General features: G+C 41.1%; 1 protein-coding gene across 1 annotated transcript in view; it reads right to left on the reverse strand.

Moving 5' to 3' along the window:
• Window positions 1-20,344, reverse strand: part of ATP2A3 (ATPase sarcoplasmic/endoplasmic reticulum Ca2+ transporting 3) — a 175,316-nt gene that overhangs the window by 61,394 nt on the left and 93,578 nt on the right. The window contains exons 6-8 of the mRNA XM_018553372.1: window positions 15,042-15,122; window positions 13,755-13,840; window positions 11,766-12,230 (exon numbers count right to left, since the gene is read on the reverse strand). Coding sequence (XP_018408874.1) covers window positions 11,766-12,230; window positions 13,755-13,840; window positions 15,042-15,122 — 632 coding nt within the window. The remainder of the gene's footprint in view (window positions 1-11,765; window positions 12,231-13,754; window positions 13,841-15,041; window positions 15,123-20,344) is intronic.

Below are 20,344 nucleotides of genomic sequence, written 5' to 3' on the forward strand. Positions count from 1 at the left end.
ACTACCAGCAGTTACACATTAACTTAGCTCTATACTCCAATGTGAAGTTTGTCGATCTGGATTAATACGTGTCATACAGATTTATGCTTCAGCTGACTCCAAACGGCCAGGGAGGCATTTTAGAACCAGGCAGCTTTGTCAGAGGTTTAAGCCAAAGAATTAGGCGATTGTTACGCAAAACATGCAGTACAGAATATACTGCAACCAAGAACAGAACTTATGCACAAGTACTCAGACCCCACACAAACTAGTACACACAATCCCTGGAATTCATTAAGAGCGTTGCAACAATTGGCTTCAACTTGCTACAGATGCATGTAACTGTGGGTAAAATGTAAAACAATCTATTGCAGAATTGCTTTACACAGTCTTTGTCTGCGACAAGACTTGCATGGGGAACACAATTTACTCCAACATGGAAGAGGTCTGCTTTACCTCCACTTTTCTTATCACCAATATGGCCATATTTCTTAACCACTTTATTACTGGAGCAATTTTTTCATTTTTGCGCAAACATGCTAAAATCTGAATTTTTGGATAGAAACTAAAGGTTTGTTTAAAAAATCGACAGGATTATTTAGGAAGAAATACACTAAAACTAATTTTAGGGCACACAAAACACAATTTAACACTTTTTGTAAAAAAATATAAAAGATGGGGTCACATCGAGCAAATAGATTCCAAACATGCCAAGCCTTAAAAACTGTGCACGTCAATGCAATGGTGAGAAACTATGGTACTCAAAATTGTCCATAGACAAGGCTTTAAAAACCCTTTACTGCTCAACAGTTTAAAGTTAATGGTGAAATATGGCCCTAGAATTATTTCTCTCACTCCAACGCTCACGGAAATACCAAACATGTGTGGCTCAATCACGGTTTACTAACACGTGCATGTTTTAGCGTGCGTGTTCCTTTGTATGCAGATGGCTGGGGTGGCAGGCTTGGTTTTAAAAAAAATATTAAATAAAAAATTGTTTTAACACTTTTTTCACTTAAGCCCCTATGTGATAGCATTTGGAGGTGACAGCTTGTCTTTATGGACACATCAGGGTTCTATTAGACTCCTGATGTTTCCCCTGCCTTTCAATGCAGACAATTAAGCACAAAATTATGTTTAACCACCTTGCCTGTGTAATGGGCACTGCTGCTGGGTTTGTGACAGCTTGAAAGGAGAAGTGTTGAAAGCAAGGCAATTCCTGCTTCACTGATCACAGAGCAGATAGGAAAACTGGTGTTCACCTTGAGAGGTAGGTACAAGAGATTGGGCAGCTGTACAGCTACCCAAATCACTCGCACTGGAAAGCCCTCTGCCTATTGAAAAAAAAAAACCCACAAAGATCTTGGTATAACCATTTTAAAACCAGGATGTACAGGTACATCATACGGTCCTTAAGTGGTTAATAAATATGTCGCAGTCATAGCACCAGAATGTAAAATGTCGCACAAAATTGATACCTGAATTTGCTGCTTGCGAATGGTAAGAAAACCATTGCACGTCTTCATTAATTTAGTGCAGTACTTTCTAATACAGCGATAAAGTCAGACATGTCACAAATGCTTTATTATATTGCACCCAATGACTTCTGAATGAGTTTCATGGAAGCCACATATACTGAACAAACATTGTAGTACAACTCTGTACTGGCAAGAGGTAAGAATACATATCCACACCCATGTCACTGTACCACAATCTACACCAGTGTACATATTTACACAATATATATCATATAAATACATTATGGGTGGGAACAGGTGCAATTGCGTTAATGATCATTTCCTTGTTAAAACTGTGGTTACAAGAGAGGAATTGTAAGCTTTCCCACTCTTCTTAGCAGGGGTTGTTTAAACAGTTGCTAAAATGTATCCACACAATAACCTACAATAGCTTTTTTCATTTAACAATTAAGGGCTAGTAATGTTACACATATAGTATGATTGTCACTCAATTTCAGTCCAGTATACTTTATATGCTGATAATACAAGGCTTTGTAGTGAATGCATTCATTTTCTTTAGGCAAATAATAATACATACCGGACTGCCACTTTCACATGTGGCCGCCGTCACCCAATCATTAACTTGAACGGATGACAGCTGCAGATTCTAAATAGCATATTTGGGATTCCTGCCACAGGAATTCACAGGTTTCCATCACGTGAATCTCAAACTGCACCTACTATGTAGTGAATTAAGGCAATTATAGAGTATTTTCAGTCAGCATATATTAAAAGAACATTTTGCTGCAATGAACACATTTTGTTATTGTAATATAGAGATCAATTTATCTGCCACTAGAGGCAGGGTAGATTATTTACTGCAAAGCCTATGCCTCACAAACTGTTGATGAGATATGAGTGACATAAGACAGCGACTGCGACTTGCATTGCGAGAAGTAACAGGTAAAACACAAACTATTGTGCAGCACTGCAAAATAAATGCTGTCATCCTCCTATGCAAACTGTTTCTACAAGAAACAGTAACGTAATAAATACACAAAAAATTATTTGCTAATGAAAACTAATACAGTGAGACATGATGCCAAAAATACTGAAAAAAGATTTTGGGTTTACAAACAACTTCGGGACCTTATTCACAGGGCCATTCATGGCTGCACACTGCCTATATCAGCATTTTTCTGTAGCTGTGGAAAGGAATCATATCCCAAGGGGGGGAAAAATTCAGAGTTAGGACTTACCGGTAACTCTATTTCCATTAGTCTTCCAGGACAGCATCACGAGATGGAATCTCCTCCCCCACACACAGGAAACACGTCACTTAATCTGTTTAAAAGACCCTCCTCTCCTCCACTCCCTCAGTCATCACGAGAACCGAAGGCAAGCTGGAAAAAGACAAGGCAGTATTTACTGCCTGCTAAGAACATGTTAATATTTGAATGTGCGTATAGAACAACCCCGTTAGGTTTTTACTGTGATCTGTTGGAGATTTTCCCTCATCTCCCGTCAGGACAGAATATGATAGGAAATCTGCTCACAAATTCCACAAAACACTTCTTTTCAGTACAATAGTACAATGGGAAAGAGTTTGGACCTCACATTATTGCCTAGGTTTTTTTTGTCCTGGTGACAAGCGCTTCCTTCATTTTTTGTCTTGCTTTTACAGCCTGTCAAAAAGGGACAGGAAGTGAGGTGAAATTTCTCTAGCAGGTTTGAGGACAGCATTTAATGACTGACTTTATTCCCCTCCTTCACTCAACCCAAAAACGGCAGGAAAAAAAAACACTTTTAACTGGAGTTGGGTAGGGCTGCAACAACTAATCGACATAATCGATTATAATCGATTATTGAAAAAGTTGTCAACTTTTTCAATCATCGATTAATCGGCTTCTGATTGGTTGGCCCTCTTCACGGCTCCACACACGCTGCACGCCACACCTCCTCCCCACCTCACGCTCGCCGCTGCCAGACCCGCCCGCATCCACCCTCCGCACCTCCTCCCCACCTCACCAGAAGTAAGGAGGAGCAGGTGTGGGGCGGATGACAGCCGACGATAGACAGGTCCGATCTTGGAAACAAGTTGCTGGAAGACTGCTCAGGTAACCCTGCACTCCCCCCCACATGATGCTCTATAATGTATTGCTGGGATTGGTATTCCTCTATAGCTGATGGTACATTGTGCTGTATATTATACAGAGCAATGTACCATCACCTATAGAGGAATACCAATCCCAGCAATACATTGTACACTGTATGTATAATGTATTGCTGGGATTTGTTGTACTCCTATATAGCTGGTGATATTCTGCATTGCGCTGTTTAGAGGACTACATTCTATTGTTTTTTTGTTTTTTTTTAAAGGGGTTGGGGAAACTACCATGTGCCACAAATATTCATCTTCATATACGCCAATCAATCAAGGAAGAACTGTTTAAAGATATTGGCCCCTTCAAAGAACTCAAGCATAGTATGCTAAAGTAGATATAAACCCAACCACTAATATATTATCGTGTTAAAGCTTTTAATATCACTTAGAAAGCCTAATTTTATTTTAATTGCTAGATTTCATGAAATCAACTGCTGGTGATACCGATATAAAAGGTCCTTGTTTGTGCACTTTGCGGGAGACGGGTAGAGCTTTGCTTCCCAATAACACATTCTCCTGCCTGTAAATCACCCTGGCACATGCTCTAGGGGGAACCTGTACACTCCGACTACCAGAGGTATAAAGGAATTACCTGCTCAAGGACAGGACTACAAAAGGCACGTACCCTAAAAGGTGAGTGAATAAAATGCTCCTTAGGATCTTTCTCAACATTCCAGACATGAAGCTAAAGCACCCTACACATGGGAACAGACATTATACCAATGAGTGAAACAAGCTTAGTTGCTTGTAAAAGACCATCACAGCAGAAATGCAATGCCTTAGACATTTAATCCAAGAGTCTTTCTCACACGGATGTGCAAATCTAAGTTGCAACAAATAAAGGAAGGACTGTTATACCAGATAACTGACACCTTAAAACAGAATCCAAGACATAAACTGCATCCAGAGCTGCTCATCCCTCCCTGTATGCATGTAAACTCTAAGGCTTGAGTACAGCTGTGGCTTTCTAACAGTTTATGTTAACCACTTCAAGACCAGGTGTTTAGACCCCCTTCCAGGCCAGGCCAGTTTTCAGTGTTCAGCGCTGCGGTACTTTGACTGACGTTTATTCCGTCATGCAACGCTGTACAGAAATGAATTTTATACCATTTTTTGGGGACAGATGGAGCTTTCTTTTGGTGGTATTCACCACTGGGGTTTTTATTTTTTACTATAATTAGGAAAAATTACAGAAAATGTTGGGGAAAAAAAAAAGGTTTTTTTTACATTATGTTAGGAAACATTTATTATTACCCAGTTTTTTGGTAAAATATAAAAAAGTCGGGGTCACGTCAGGTAAATAGACACCAAACATGTCAAGCTTTAACATTGCGCGCACCCGTTAAATCGCAGAAAACTACCATACCCAAAATTGGCCATAGGCGACACTTTAAAAGCTTTTACCGCTCATCAGTTTAGTGTGCAGTGATTAATGGCCCTAGACTTATTTCTCTCACTGCGACGTTTGAGGCGATATGTAACATGTGTGGTGTAATGGGCGCAATCGTCTTTTTTGCACGTATGCGCCCCCGACGCATGTTTGCATGCGTGTATGTATATGTGGGGACTTAAAAAATGTTTTTTGTTTTTTTATTCTTTTTTATGAAAAAGAACAAAAAATGTTTTCCTTTTTTTTTTTTTTTTACTAAACTTTATTGCAATCACATACGGGGCTAATAAAAACCCCCTTTGTGATAGCAAAATATGTGACAGGTACTCTTTATGGAGATATCAGGGGTCTCCAAGACCCCTGTCACCTAGGACCCCCCAAAAGAAGCTGATGAAGCACAGATCTGCTCCATCAGCTGGAGAGTGACACAAGAATGAGGAAGTGATGTATTATACAACACTTCCGCATTCTTGCAGAGGAGAGGGGACCGGAGGGAGCTCGTGTACCGAGCTCCCTCTGATCCCCTGTGACACAGGTACCCCATACACGCGATCTGCCAGCTCTACAGCCGGCGGATCGCTTGTATGGTAAAAGGCATCGCTGCCTTTTTTTAAATTTCGGCCGTTTCCCAGCGACGCGCGCGAGGGGGCGTGTCTGAGCGGACGTCTAGAGACGCCCGCTCAGATCTAGAGAGCTCCGGGCCGGCCGTTTTTTTACGGCCGGCCCGGAAGTGGTTAAGGAACATAGTACCCAAATTACACTGGCATCAGCTTTATAGGCAAGGGTTAAAGACAAACTTTACCCATATTTTTAAAACAACAACACAGCTTTAGAAAGGTTTAGGAACGACAATCTACAAACACATACTTCTAGATAATTGCCGGCTTTGTATTCTTTGCTACGTTATTTCTCTTTTCTTCCCTGGTCTTCTGACAGTGGGCATGTTTACTAAGGTCGGATTATTAGCTCTCCTTTTACTTCCTGGATTTCTGGCACATGTGACTAGGACATGTTACAATGCACATCATCTCAGGGGAGGAAAATGCCTTTCACAGAGATCTCGTGAGATTACAGATGAAATTTCCCAGCAATGCTCTGCTGATAAGGCAATCCCAGTGTGCTTTGCATTGGCAAACTGAAGTCATTTGCCCTTTCAAAGGAGGAAGTGAATACTCTGCAAGTGTGAGTATTTCAAAATCACAGCATTTTACACCTGACATGTCTATGTTATTAATAATCATCATACAAAGAGTGATGCATTGGTAGAATCAGATTTTTAAGTGTAAAGGTCCGCTTTACAGTACACAGAATTGTGAATACAGGGCATATTAACCATAATGTGTGGTTTAGATTTATTTTTCTGAAAAATATGCACTAAAGTACAGTATGCAATTCTGCTGCCACGTGCTTCCAGTAGATCACACAGAAAAGGTGGGTTTTCAAATTTTGTTTATACACAGTTGTGTTTCAGATCCCTCATGTACAAAACAGTCAAACTAGGACATTTAGATATTTGGCAGTTTTGCAGGAGTCGCAACATTGGCTATTTTCCATTTGCTCAAGAGCAAATGAATGGAATAATGAGAGAGAAAATGGAAACTATTTCATAATTATCACCCTGGCTTTCAGGTCGCTTACATGATTTATAACAAGGATTACTGTGGCTTTAATGCCCAAGCTTAACCCAGAAGCTCAAAAAGGTCATTCTTCCTCTCAAGCCTGTTAAGGAACAGCAGCTACAACAAATAAACTTAACAGAGACAGACATGACCATTGCTTCTATTAAATAATGTAGACATTTCTGTAGTTTTACAGAATATTCCACTACAAAAAACAAACAAACACTTTATGAATACAACCGGTACAGGCAAGCCGAAAACAGGCATTCCCAGGTACCTGCACATACCTTACAATATATTACTATGCAGTAGTAACCCCTTCAAATCTAAAGTTCTTTAATATGTAGAAACTGATTCAAGTAAAGAAAGTCTAGAGCTGGTTTGCCTTTTCCTCTGCATTACAACTAGTTATTGAGCCCAACTATCATCTTTAGAGACCAACAGTGAGGCCTGAGAAGGAGGAGGGTGAATCAGTTAGCCAAAACCCCATGTTTGGAGCCTTCGGAGGTGCTTAGGAACATCTTGCAAGGTATGTGCAAGCACTGGGGGATGCTTGCTTTTCATTCATGTTCCAAACAGGTTTCATGTTTATCAATATTTTTGGAAAAAAAGAAAAAAAAAAAAAAGAATTTCTTTAAAAGGGAAAGTCCTGAACAAGCTATTCTGAGTGATGAAAAAATTATATTTGCTGAAATGCTGTAAATGGCAGTTGGCCACGTTGCCTGAAAAGATCAATCTTCAATGTAGGAATTTAACAGAAAAAAAAAGATACTATCTGAAAGCTGTTTGTTTTCACAACTAAGAGCACGTTTGCTGGAGGGTGGAAAGAGCTACTACTGTACTGTCTATAAATAGTATTTGCCAGTATATTGCGTATATAGGCGTATATACGAGCGTCTATGCGCGTATATACAAGCGTTTGTGCGTATATGCGTGCATTTGCATTCCCAGAATGCATCATTCCTAATGGAAATTTAATAAACTGTACGCACATACAGAAACGCGCAAACATGCGTATGCGCGTAAAATACACAGAAATACGCTGCCTGGACGCATCTGTTCCATTCTGTTTTTGCGCATATATACGCTACGCAAATATACAGCTCCATGCAAGGCTATGTGTATGGAGCCATTTATTTGCATATGGTACAGTACGCACGTATACGCGTGGCAGTGTGAATGAGGCCTAAGGCAGGTGTCGTACAAATGTTTTAGTTTGAAGTTGCTCTCTGTTAAGGTAATGGCTTCCAGATTTTGTTTGTATCATCTGGTAAACTGCTATATCTTTCCTGGAAAACAGTGATTGAGGATTTTTAAATGTTCCTAATTAAAAGGTCAAGTACATCAAATAGAAATGGCTACTTATCACAACTAATTCTTAATAGAAGGTTTATACAGAATCATATCAGAATGCCTAACTGGAGAAAAACGATTCATGCTTTATAAGGGGTTATTTTTGTCTTGATTGAATATGCCTTAAGGCCCCATTCACACCTACGGGTAGCAGGAATGCGGGTCTTGTTCGCACACGTTTGTTTTCCGCGTTTGCCACGCATCCCCGTTGATTTCAATGAGGTCCAGAATGCACAAACGCGGAGAGTAGTGCATGTAGTAAACACAGAGGAGATGCACGCGTTTGCCCAACCGCATTTGGGGTGCTATCAACGGTAACAGCACAGCAAGCACGTTTCTCAAACACGTGTCAAAACACTTTCTTTGAGTGTTTGACGCACGTACCCAGAGTGCTCAGGTGTAAATGGGGACTTAAGGCTCAGTTATACAGTTATTCATGGCCATATAGCACCCAAATCAGCGTATTTCTGCGACAAGTATGGCCAGGTGATACTGATTAGCTGTGGCCGATCAACCTGTACAAATCAATGACAGGCTGAGAGGCTCTGCAGTTGTCCACATGTATTCATACTCTGAGCAAATACCTGTGGTTAGGGATACATGAGCGGCCCAGGACGCAAACAGTCTGAAGGTTTGCACCAATCTTGGTGTGATTTGTGTTTTTCTTCCAGAACTGTGCACTAATCCAGCATGAAACTTTCCTTTGTGCAGGAACTTCCTGTAATAAAGACCAGTCACTGCTGCTCTCTCCCCTTCTATCAGGTTACTGGTCTTGTATCCGTCCTCTCTTGTAGTTATTTTTGCAGGGAGCCTGTTGTGGGAGAGGCTTGTTGGGACTCTCCAACAGCTCTGCTCTCTGTATAGGCTATGTGCAGCACATTGATGATATCACTGCTTCTTTTAAAAAGGTAATACCTGGGTTTGCAAAGACATTCTGTGCATACAAAAGTAGATTTGTATCCTTTGTGACTACTGTGTAAGATATTTAATGAAAGTTTTTGGGCCCCGTGTTTAGGGCTGGATCAAAACACTCAGTGCATATTTTTGTAAGCATTTTTTCACCTGCTGCTACTGTAATTAAGGGCCCACTCACACATGTGCATTGGGCAGTGTAAATGGGACTTAAGGATTCTAAGGATGCAAGGTATTTCTCCAGCTTGCAAACCATGTAATTATGCATGGTATGATTATCAAAAATACCTTTCAATTTACTTTAATTTAAAAAGAAAATCAAACAAAAACATATTTCATCCATTCAGGTCCTTTCTTATAAAATTATGAAATATAAGAACTCAGTAGTATAGAACACAACATTTACACTTTCAATGCTGGGTCCGGCCATGAAGAATATTAGCTGGCTCCATCTTAAGTTTGGTGCGTGCCGTTGAAATGCTCATAGTACAACAATCTCAGAGATAGGTTTTTTTTTTTCTGTATCCAATGTCCATACTTGCATTTCAGAATTTCCAAAAGACCACGGGAGAGGTGGATTTTTTTTTTTTTTTTAACTCTTTAGGTATAACCTCATTTAGTAGCACATGCAACAATAAATAATATGCTAGATCTTGGCTGTCATTTTTTTTAGAATGTGCCAGAAAATGAAGTTAAAAGAAACATGGAGTTGGAAAGCATGAAATAGACAGCAGGGGTGTGGAAATTTCTGAAAAAACTACTTGTCCAAGGACTAAAGCGGGGGCTTAATCTACTGGTAATTTTAACCAAAACCGCATTAAACTGTGCTAAGAAGCGCTTTTCATTGGGCATGGCTGCTCGTAATTTGTGAACACAATTTAAAATCCATACCACATGGCTGCGCTTGGCAGTAGCACGGGGTATGGATAGTACACCTGTACCAGCGGAGAGGAAGGACTATTCACCAAAAGTATAACAGAGGGGGGGAGAGGGGGCCAGATTTGAGTGGGAAAGTGCACTTACCCTTCAATGCACATTGTGCGTGTTAGAGGGTGCTACCGGCTACCACAATATGGCACACAGTGGAATGGGGGCAGCGCTCCAAAATTCAGTTTCTATTAGGGATGTCCCGATACCGATGCTAGCATCGGAATCGGGCCCGATACAGGGCATTTTGACAAGTACTTGTACTTATCAAAATGCCCCGATGCCCAGCGCCGAAGCTTGCGTTTTTTTTGTTGTTTTTTTTTTACCTTCCGTGGTGGCTGGGGTCCTCTGGGCAGGCTGGAGGAGCGTCGCATCACTGCTGTGGGCGGAGCTCCAGGTGGGGTCTAATGTAGTTAGCTGGCGACTGCCCAGAGGACTCCTCCTGTAGCTCCGCCCACAGCAGTGACGCGACGCTCCTCCGTTCAGCCTCTCAGCACCGCCGACGTCGTCCTCGCATGAAGAGAAAAAAAATCACATCTCTATACAGCCGTGTCTTTGTCCAAGCCAAAATGGCCACCGCCGGCTGGAGACTCAGTCCAGGACAGTTTGTACTCTAGTGTCCAACAAATCGCTTCCATTTACTTACAGTGCAGTCTGTCCTACCCAAAATGGCCACCGCCAGCAAGAGCCCCTACAGGAAAGTTTGTTCTCTAGTGTCTGGGAAATCTCCATTTACTTGGAGTACATTCTGTCCTACCCAAAATGGCCGTTACCTGCCAGAGCCTTAGTTAAGTTCAGATTGGCCTCTAGTGTATGGAAGGTAACCTAGGGGATGGTGGGAGAGGACGGCTGTGTATGAGAGGGAGATAATGGAGGGGCAGAATAGATATATTAGAAGAATCGGAAATTATATAATGAGGGGGGAGACATTTCAGTGTCTGGGGAGAGAGGGATCTGATGAGAAGGAGATTATACAGGATGGCGGAGATACAGGTGGGATGGAGGAGAGAACAGAGTGAGGTCTAGCTGCGGATAAGGCAGGCTCCATTGAACAGGCACCAGAAAGTAAGGACCTGTGCTGCCGTGATGGCAAGTGGTGTAGTTTTTGCCACTTTTCCAGTATTGTATTTATATTCTGATTGCAAGTGTACATTTACTTCTTCATATAGAGTGTTAGGTTAAATCATGATCTATAGTATACTACATACATGTAGTTGTACTATGGATCATGATTTAACCTAATCATGTTAGCAGGGGAATAGGGGATAATTGAAAAACTCTATCGCTGTAGTGTACTCTATATGTAGTACTGTATTAGCAGTATATACTCTATCTGTACTACATATAGAGTACACACTGCTAATACAGTGCAGACAATACATTACAATTATACTCTGCTAACATGAATAGATTAAATGATCTGTATGTAGCTCTGTACTAGGGACCATTTAATCCATTCATGTTAGCAGAGGATAATTGTAAATCTATTGTTGCAGGCACTCTATAGGTACATGTACTATATACTACATATAGAATGCACTGAACAATAGATTTACAATTCTCCCCTGCTAACATGAATACGTTAAATCATGATCCATAGTACATAACATGTAGTTGTACTATGGATCATTTAAAGTCACCTGTCCCTTTAAGAAAAAGTATCTGTAATTGGTATCGGCAAGTACATGAGGGGAAGTACTTGTACTTGGGCCTGAAAAAGTGGCATCGGGACATCCCTAGTTTCTATGATAGGCGAGATTCAAGAGTTACTCTTTTGTGTTTTAAGCAGTGGTTCTCAAATCATCAGATTACAGACACAAGGGAGTGGACTGGTGGACTACAGCAATGACTGAAATATTGAGCAGGTAGCCTGAACCTTTAGGACTTTTCAATTTGGACCGCAGTACACTTCGACCAACAAAAGTGGAATTGCTAGTGATACAGCTCAAAGAGGATAGACTTACCCGAGATACAGACATCTGATTGGTAGTCAAGGTGCCAGTTTTGTCAGAGCAGATGACAGACGTACAACCAAGAGTTTCCACTGATGGAAGGCTTCTCACAATTGCATTCTTTTTAGCCATCCGACGTGTACCGAGGGCCAAACAAGTGGTGATCACAGCTGGGAGGCCTTCTGGGATAGCAGCTACAGCCAGAGCCACAGCAATTTTAAAGTAGTAAATAGCTCCACGGAACCAAGATCCTCCATGCACAGGGTCATTAAAGTGCCCGATATTGATTACCCAAACAGCCACACAGACCAAAGAGATTACTTTAGATAACTGCTGTCCAAATTCATCCAGTTTCTGCTGCAAAGGGGTTTTCTCTGGTTCTGTTGCAACCATCTGATTCCGGATCTTTCCAATCTCTGTGTAAACGCCAGTTGCAATTACAATTCCAACAGCCTTACCAGCAGCAATGTTCGTTCCCTAAAACACACATTCAAATAGTTAGTCAAAGTAAGCAATACCCATAAAAATAATACAATTATCTAAAGTGAAGTCAAACAGCTAAATTCATTACTGAAATATATAAGTGTGAAGCAGATTACATGTCAAAAAGTCTAATTGTGTTAATTTTCTGATTCTCCGACATGCCTGATCGGACTTCATTTTTCTCTACTGTGTTTAAAGCGAAACAGCTTGGTCAAGGATTGCCCCAGTCCATGACTGGATAATGAAGGAGCAGTAACACACTGATGACTACAACCCTGCACACTCCTATCAGCCAGCTTCTGGTGTACTGTGTGATGTAGTTAGATCTGATTGGCACACAATGCTGTCCCTCGCTTTCCCAGTTTTACAAGAGGCTAATACAGTAAACTCCCCGTTTACCAGCAGCAGCTGTCACCCGTTCAAGTTCGGGTGACAGCTGCTGTATGTAAACACAAGCACACTGCATGTATTTGTATATGTGATACAATTACATGCGGTTAGGAGTCAATCACTCTCCCTGGATGCACGATCAATGAGTCCCACAAGAGTGACTTATTTCTAACCACATGTAATCATATCACATACAATTACATGCGGTATGCCAGCCTTTATTGTATCGTTTATTGTAGTGTGTGTATTTCTGGGTGTGGGCGATTTATTGTGTGTGGGGGTAATTATTTGTGTGCATATATTTCTGTGCAAATTTCTGTCTGATGCAGGAATCCCAATATTTCTTTGTGTTCATAATTGTACTCATATATGTGTGCATATTTCTATGCATGTGCGAATTTGTGTTTGTGTGCATGCAAATTTGTTTGTGTGAAATTCTGTCTGATGCAGGAATCCCAAGTCGCGCCTAAACTTACAGGTGTGAATGGGGCCCAATATACACACAAATGCAAAATAATACACCCCCCCCCCCCCCTCATAAAATAAAAGAGTCCCATCATGTGCACATTCCATAGTGCGTCAGTGGTTGATTAGTAAGTTCTGCACCTTTGACCTTAATAATCCATCCTTTGGGCCAGCGATCAAGCCTGTAAGAGCGCCGGCCGAAAAGTAACTGAGTGCCGGCACCTGCTAGAGCAGCTATGCAGTTTGCATCTGACAGAGATGCAGAACAGGTAGCTGTTGCCACAAGTCAGCTCCAGCGTGCCTGACTTGTCAGCCAGCTGCGGGCAACATTGTACCAGTTCACGGGCCGGTACTCTGAGATCTGTGCTGTAAATAAAGCCTGACTTGCATACTTGTTAAAAGTTAGTGACTCAAATTCTTGAAGCTAAAAGGACTGGCATGATAGTCAGCCCACTGACATCTTCAAGAGATGCAATGCTCAGGTTTTATAATGAAAAACCCTTATAATTAAACCATAAGCACCTCATAATATAACAGGTTTATTACTGAGGGTCTTGGTAAAATGTGTCCAAATACTTTATTGATGTAAGTTTGTTTTGGCTGTTGTATAATTTTGCAAGAAGACTCGCATCAAAACAAAGTAATACAGCTGACAATACTTACAGAAAATAACATATTCTTCTTGTCCTGGTTAACAGCTCTAGGGTCTGGAATTGGGTCTGTGTGTTTAATCACGGAAACAGACTCTCCTATCGGAAGAAAAATAATCATGTTTTATTAATATTTCTGTATATTCCTTTCATCACATTTTGTAAATACACTTAGTTTGCGTATTTATGTTGTGCTGCTATACAACATGACTCTTGCATAGAGAACATAGAACAATTCATGGCATTCCCTGCCCAGAAACAGTAGTAACCCTAAAACAGACACAAATTCATAAACCCAAGGGCTGATTTGGACATAAATCAGAATTTATCACAGTGGTTTTTGAATAGTGGGAGAGAACATGGACCACATTCATGTAATTATTCAAAGGAAATGAGAACTGTACATTATCAATGCTAAACAAAAAGCCACCATGCTGCCCAATTAAAGACATGTCGCCCCCATCACCTTCTGTGATGTGGCTGGATTTGTAGTGGCAATTATATGGTTAATCCCAGGTGTCCAATATTGCCTGTACCCCCCTGGGCGGAGTGCGACTCTGTCATGTGTGGGACAGTCAATGAGAGGTACTGTAATGTATGTGCAGTACAGCAGCCAATCACTGGGCCTCTCTCAGCCAGTGGTGCAATTGCTGGGATAGAGTAAATATATTGGTGGGTTCTGCCATGTGGTCGGACAAGCCGGGACCAGCCATGGGTTAGGGCTGGGTCCTGTTGAGCCTGCCCCCCAGGCTAGGCCAAGGCCTTGGGGTGGGGATGGGCTGGTGTGAGGGAAAAGGTTTCCCTGAGGCCTCCAACATGGAGGAGGCCTGGGATGCTGAAAGAGGAAGAGAACCGGGACCAGTGCAGGCTCTTGAAGTACCCTGGAACTAAGAGGACTTCAGGAGCATGGTCGGTGTCTTTCCTGATTGAGGATCTGCATCCATCCTGTCTGTAATATCAGTGGCTGTCTGCTGTCTCCCAGGTGGATCTACACTGATACATCTACAAGGTCTGGTGAGTCTGGAGCTTCTGTTGGCCACCCTGGACACCTAGAACGCCATACCCTCTCTCCCCAGTGAAGATGTTCAATAAATCGTTTACTTAGCATTTTACTACTGGAGTGGACATCAGTTTATGGGCACCAGGAGAAGGGCGGTTAGTGCTATTGGGTGGGCAGCTGAAGATCATCCCCTAAACAGACTAGAAGTGAACCGGGCAACCAGCGGCACCTACAGAGGTAGCGCTACAGATATTTTTGTTAAACATGCAGGATTTCCATACAATAGATTTAAGAGCTCACCGGTCAAAATCGACTGGTCCACGCGCAATGTTGTAGATCTGATGTCGATGATGCGGATATCAGCAGGCACTTTGTCACCAACTGAAAGTCACAGAGAAAGGTTTACTCACATTTCCTTCATGATGAATATTTTACCAAAATGTTTAATACTTTCACATTTAAACGCTTTACAAAGCCATTCAGACATTATTTTTAAATATTATGAACACACTACCACCCTCTCTCAGCATTTCCCCCCAAAAATTGGAAAATAGTATAAAGCCGTGGTTTCGCGAGCCAAAAGTGGGTGGCACCCATTTAAAAAAAACTACACGGTCAGGATTACAATGTGTACACACATTCTGATGAAAATAAAAGGACACCACCTTAGGCAGAAAATTCCTAGGCCTAAGAACAACCTTATCCTTCTGAAAAACAAGGAACGGTTCTTTGCATGATAGTACTACTAGCGCTAAAACTTTCCTGGAAAAGGTAATGGAGACAAGGAAAATGACAAGGAAGCAACGACTGAGTAGATCTCATATGGAGCTTTTGGCAAACCCCACCTTTTGGCATAGGTATAGTAAACCGGTTGGAATAAAAACCCTGGAATCTTTCTGCCTCTGGAACTGAGGTCATGACCACTGAGAGAAGAGCTTTGTATCCCCTGGAAAGGACACTCTGAACCCAAGCATCGAGAACATTTTGAAGAGGGCCCGTTTTCGGATTTGGAGGGTTTTTTGGTGCCACCAGCACAGGGCGTAATGAAACTGTGTGCTAGGACTTGGTACCTGTGGCCTGAGATGGATCAAAGGAACCTTTTTCTTAAAAGAGGGAGGAGGGAAATTCTCTACTTAGTGTTTCTCTTCATCTTCTGAGGCAACAAGATAGTGTTGCCCCCTGTGACGTCCTTTATGAACGCATCCAAAGATTCCAGAGTAGGCATTTCCCAGTCCTGTGGACCAGCATTTAGGCCAAGAGATCCATCTCATGTGAACTGAAGGGAAACTCATCCTGGAATTTTGGCAGACAGTATCTACCAGCGCATTAGCTAAATCGTGTAGGGCTACAGAAAAGAGTTCTAACTGCCGGAAAATAGAAGTATCCGCTAAAATAGACCTGCCATCTAATCTTCACCCACCCCGCTCAGTGGGAATATTTACCCTATGAGGGTCTGCAGTGGCTAAGAGCAGCTTAGGAAAACCTGCTAGCAGAGTCTTAAATGGTAGAAAAATGTGCAAAAAAAAAAAGATGTGCTTCTTCAGAGCAAACAGAAAGGCGTCCATCACCTAAGGACACTAGCAAAAAACTGAGGCAGGCTGGGAATGGAAGGGGTTATACAGTCCTGTCCTTATGGCTTTGATTTGCCAGTGTCCAATCACCTGAAGGTAGCTGTAAAGCCCATTGGTTGCCAAATTAACTCCCTGTATCATGTGATGTGCAAACAAAAAAATAAATAAACCAAACTTGGTATTCTTTGCTGAATTGGAATACATGATTTTGGTATGCAGTTCTTTAAAAACTCAACTTTTATATATACCTACATCGAAAGCAAAAACATCTGTCAGAGGAGTTTTATGATCTATTTAAAGTGCACAGATGCATTCAAGCACTGAGAGGGCAGTTTCTTGAAGGGGGAAATAAGCTAAAATGTATTTTAATTGGTTTCTTTAGTAGAGGGTCACTCAACTAAAAAACTTTTCAGATTACCTATTCTGGAACAAGAAGAAAATATATTGGCTTATAAACAGCAGGTACCTGTAGCTCCAACATTTAATAAATCTGGGTAAACGCATGATCTTTAAATCTTCCCTTAAAACTAATAATTGTAAGGTTTAAATATTTTGAATTTATTGAGCTAATATTCTGCTTTGACATATTTAAATGTATGCAAAATATAAACTGAATCTTATTTTCGGCTCCTCATTAGAAAAAGAAATAGTAGACCCAATAAATAAATGAAATGTTTTTACTATTACACCACACTGGAAAAAATCATCAGCAATTTCATACCAGAACTGGCTGCTCTTGAATTCAGTGCACAACTTGTGTGGTAAAGCTTACATACTTACAGAACTGACAGACAAAAAGAATACATTTATTAAATGTTTCACAATATTTTGTGCAACTTTTTTTTCAGAAAGAAATGCAATGTAACTGTGCATAACAAATACAATACAAATAAGGTTTTGGATCATGGTATATTAAAATATGGTATAATGTTCATATTTATTAATAAATTCCACACCTGTTTTTTCTATTTTGTTGTTTGTTTGGTTTTTTAAACTATCCTTGACCTTGTCTTATTTATTATTTGTGATGAAAATAGGGACACACAAAGTAATATACTACCGCAATGATACAAGAGCAGTTTGTTTGTGTATGTGTGTCTCTCTTAGAAATAAATGATTTGGATTACCAGCCTGGTACATTAGGTTGCTATTCCAATAGCTGGAAGGCTGACATGAATGGCCATGCTACCAAAGAAATAACAGCCAATATAATCTTAAAGGGGGCCTTACACTGAAAATACAAGGCTCGTGCATTCATTACTCTTGGATTCTGGCAATGTAGGATGACATAACTAGGTCTTCTCACTGGATCCTGGAAAAGCTGAGGATTTCGATTTCTGCAAAAAAGCACTACTGCACATTGCTGGAGCAATTGGGATTCTGAGCTTTCTCAAGATCCTGCTGTGAAGCCCAGTGATGTCAGCGATAGAAAGCGGAAGAAACAGACAAGTAAGGCATGTACTTTTCATGCAGGGCGGTAGGGGGCTGCCATATAAGCAGACCTTGTATTTTACTACAACATTCACCTTAAGCATAAAGCAGGTGGTTTGAGAAAGGAGGCCCATTTGACAGGCAGGTGATATACAAGTCCCTCTTTCAGGCCACAACTTGCCTTGATAAACCACTAATTTTGTCCATTGGACATTTGACAAATTCAAGATGATACAAAGAGTTAAAAAAAGTTACTAAAATTATATAACTGTTTAAACTAGGCCAATTTACACCATATTTACGACCTACAATGCGATTTTGCACACTTTAATGTCAAAACAAATATTTGTGTAAAAAGTAGGTGTAGTAGTTACAACAAAATACCTCCTAACCTTCTGAGATCAGAAAGAGGGACACCTTCTAGACCAATGTATTTAGGCAATGGACACATCCCTGCCACACCCCCAGTTATGGGGACCATTAAGAATTTGTTTTATGCAAAGTTGATTGGTTAAACCCAGAATTATTTTTTTTCCATCAGTAGTTTTCCTTTTACTGGCTTTCTGAAATAGCAAACAAGAAAATTAAGAGATAAGATAAAGGGTTTAGTGCAGAACAACACTTTTTGTAGTGAAATAGAACCTTTTCAGAGACATCTGTTCATCAGACTAAAAAAAAAAAAAAGAGAACTGAGGAGGAAAAATGGACAGAGATTTGGCTCCAATGCTTTAAGACTTGGGTTCATTTAATAAGGACCAATAAGAAGTAATGATAGAACAATGTAAAATTATTCTGGCTGGTTCCTACAACTTACTGCACTTGGCTCACAGACTAAGGTAATACACATAGATCGTAAAACTGTAGGTTTTTATAATAGACTTCTAGCTTCCTCAACCATACAGAAGGTATCTTTTGGCCTCTGCTGTTGTAGATTTAGAAAATAGGAGGTTAAAGGCTGCAATACAGCAGGTGTATCAACTGTAGCTATGAAAAAATGTGGTTTCCTAGGAAGATAATTCAGTAATAATCTGCACAGCTAAGCAAAGCTCACTAAAAACAAAAAACCACTTTACCACACATCTGGGGAAAATACTGGTAATGCATACAGTATTAGGCCTGGTTTAAAGCAAACAAAAAAACCTATGAAAATAAAGCCTGGCTGTGCTGTAACATGGAGGCTACGTTAAGTATAAACAATAACCAGACAAGGCTATAAACCAGAATTTTAAAATGTCGGGGTGCCACTGAAATGTTTATTTTATCAGGGGATCCTCTGATGACCTAGTTACAGCATGGCCACTATAATTACAACTCTTTTTACAGCTTCAGCACTGCAGTTATTTTGCAGACTTTACATATTGCTGAACAGCACTTGTATGTAGGGCAGCCATCAGGGGGGTACGGCCGATACTCATGTAAGGGGCTGGGCAGCCAAGGGGGCCCGTCCGGGTCCCTTACATGACTATCGGCCGGCGGTGTAGGGCGAGGAGGTGGAGGCCTGGCCCTAGCAGCGCAGGGCCCCAGCATTGTCGCTCCAGCGGCTTTGAGACAAGCTAGGGCCCTATCAGCGACGCTGCTCGTCTGATGTTGGACTGGCCGGAAGTGATGTCACTTCTGGCCGGTCCGGCGGCAGAGAGGCCATGTGTGCAGGTAAGAGAAGCGAGGAAGGAAGGAAAGGAGGGAGGGGAGGGATGCAGCCCTGACCCTAAATGGTGGGGAATGATAAGAGTTATTATAAAGCAGAGGGTTTAGAGACAGCTGTGAGAAATGGATCAAATGCTGCCACTATTAAAAAGGTAGTTGTCCTTGTTGGAAGTAGGTTCAGAGGAGAATGAGACAGGTTATGGCTATGTTATAACTTGTAGCTCCATAGCTGTACAGGTTTGTCCAGCTATGATGACCTAACAAATTAAAGCGACCCTAAACTCAGAAGTTAAATCTTAAAAATGCATTTGAGTACCTTAACTATTAACAAAAATCTAGCTCATTTGGGCATCACTCAACTGTAGATCCCAAAATATTTTTCTGAATTCATGTTGATACTGTTCTTCCTTCTGGAGGATGGCTACTTTGTTCCCCATGGTCTCTGTGTGTGTTGTAAAGTAGCCACCACTCCAAGCTTACTCCCATGATGGACTACTATCTTAATACAAATTAGTAAACAAAATGCAAGATTGTAGTCTATCATGGGAGCGAGCTTGCAGTGGTGGCTACTTTACAACACATTGGGACCGTGGTGAGCAAAAGTAGCCACCATCCAGAAGGATGTGCAGTATCAGCACCAATTTAGAGATGATTTGAGGATCTACAGCCTAGTAATGAGCAACAGAGACGCTGGTTCCAGGAGAGAACTGGAGCAAATGGATTGTTCAAGTTGTGAACCCCAAAATGACACAGATAGTTGAGGGAATAGGCTAATGAAGGTGCGAGAGAGATGCAGGTAACAAAATTTGAGAAGGGGACAAAATAGTGGTTTTGGACAGCATCAGAGATCATCAGTTTCTGGTCATAATGTCCGCTATGATCTTTAACTTCTGTTTCAGCACCGGGAATTTGGAACTCTGGAGAAGTGAGGTAAATTTGAATTTCTCCAGGGGGGGG

This window comes from Nanorana parkeri, unplaced genomic scaffold (assembly GCF_000935625.1).
Source record: "Nanorana parkeri isolate BGI_ZX_2015 unplaced genomic scaffold, ASM93562v1 scaffold118, whole genome shotgun sequence".
NCBI lineage: Eukaryota > Metazoa > Chordata > Amphibia > Anura > Dicroglossidae > Nanorana > Nanorana parkeri.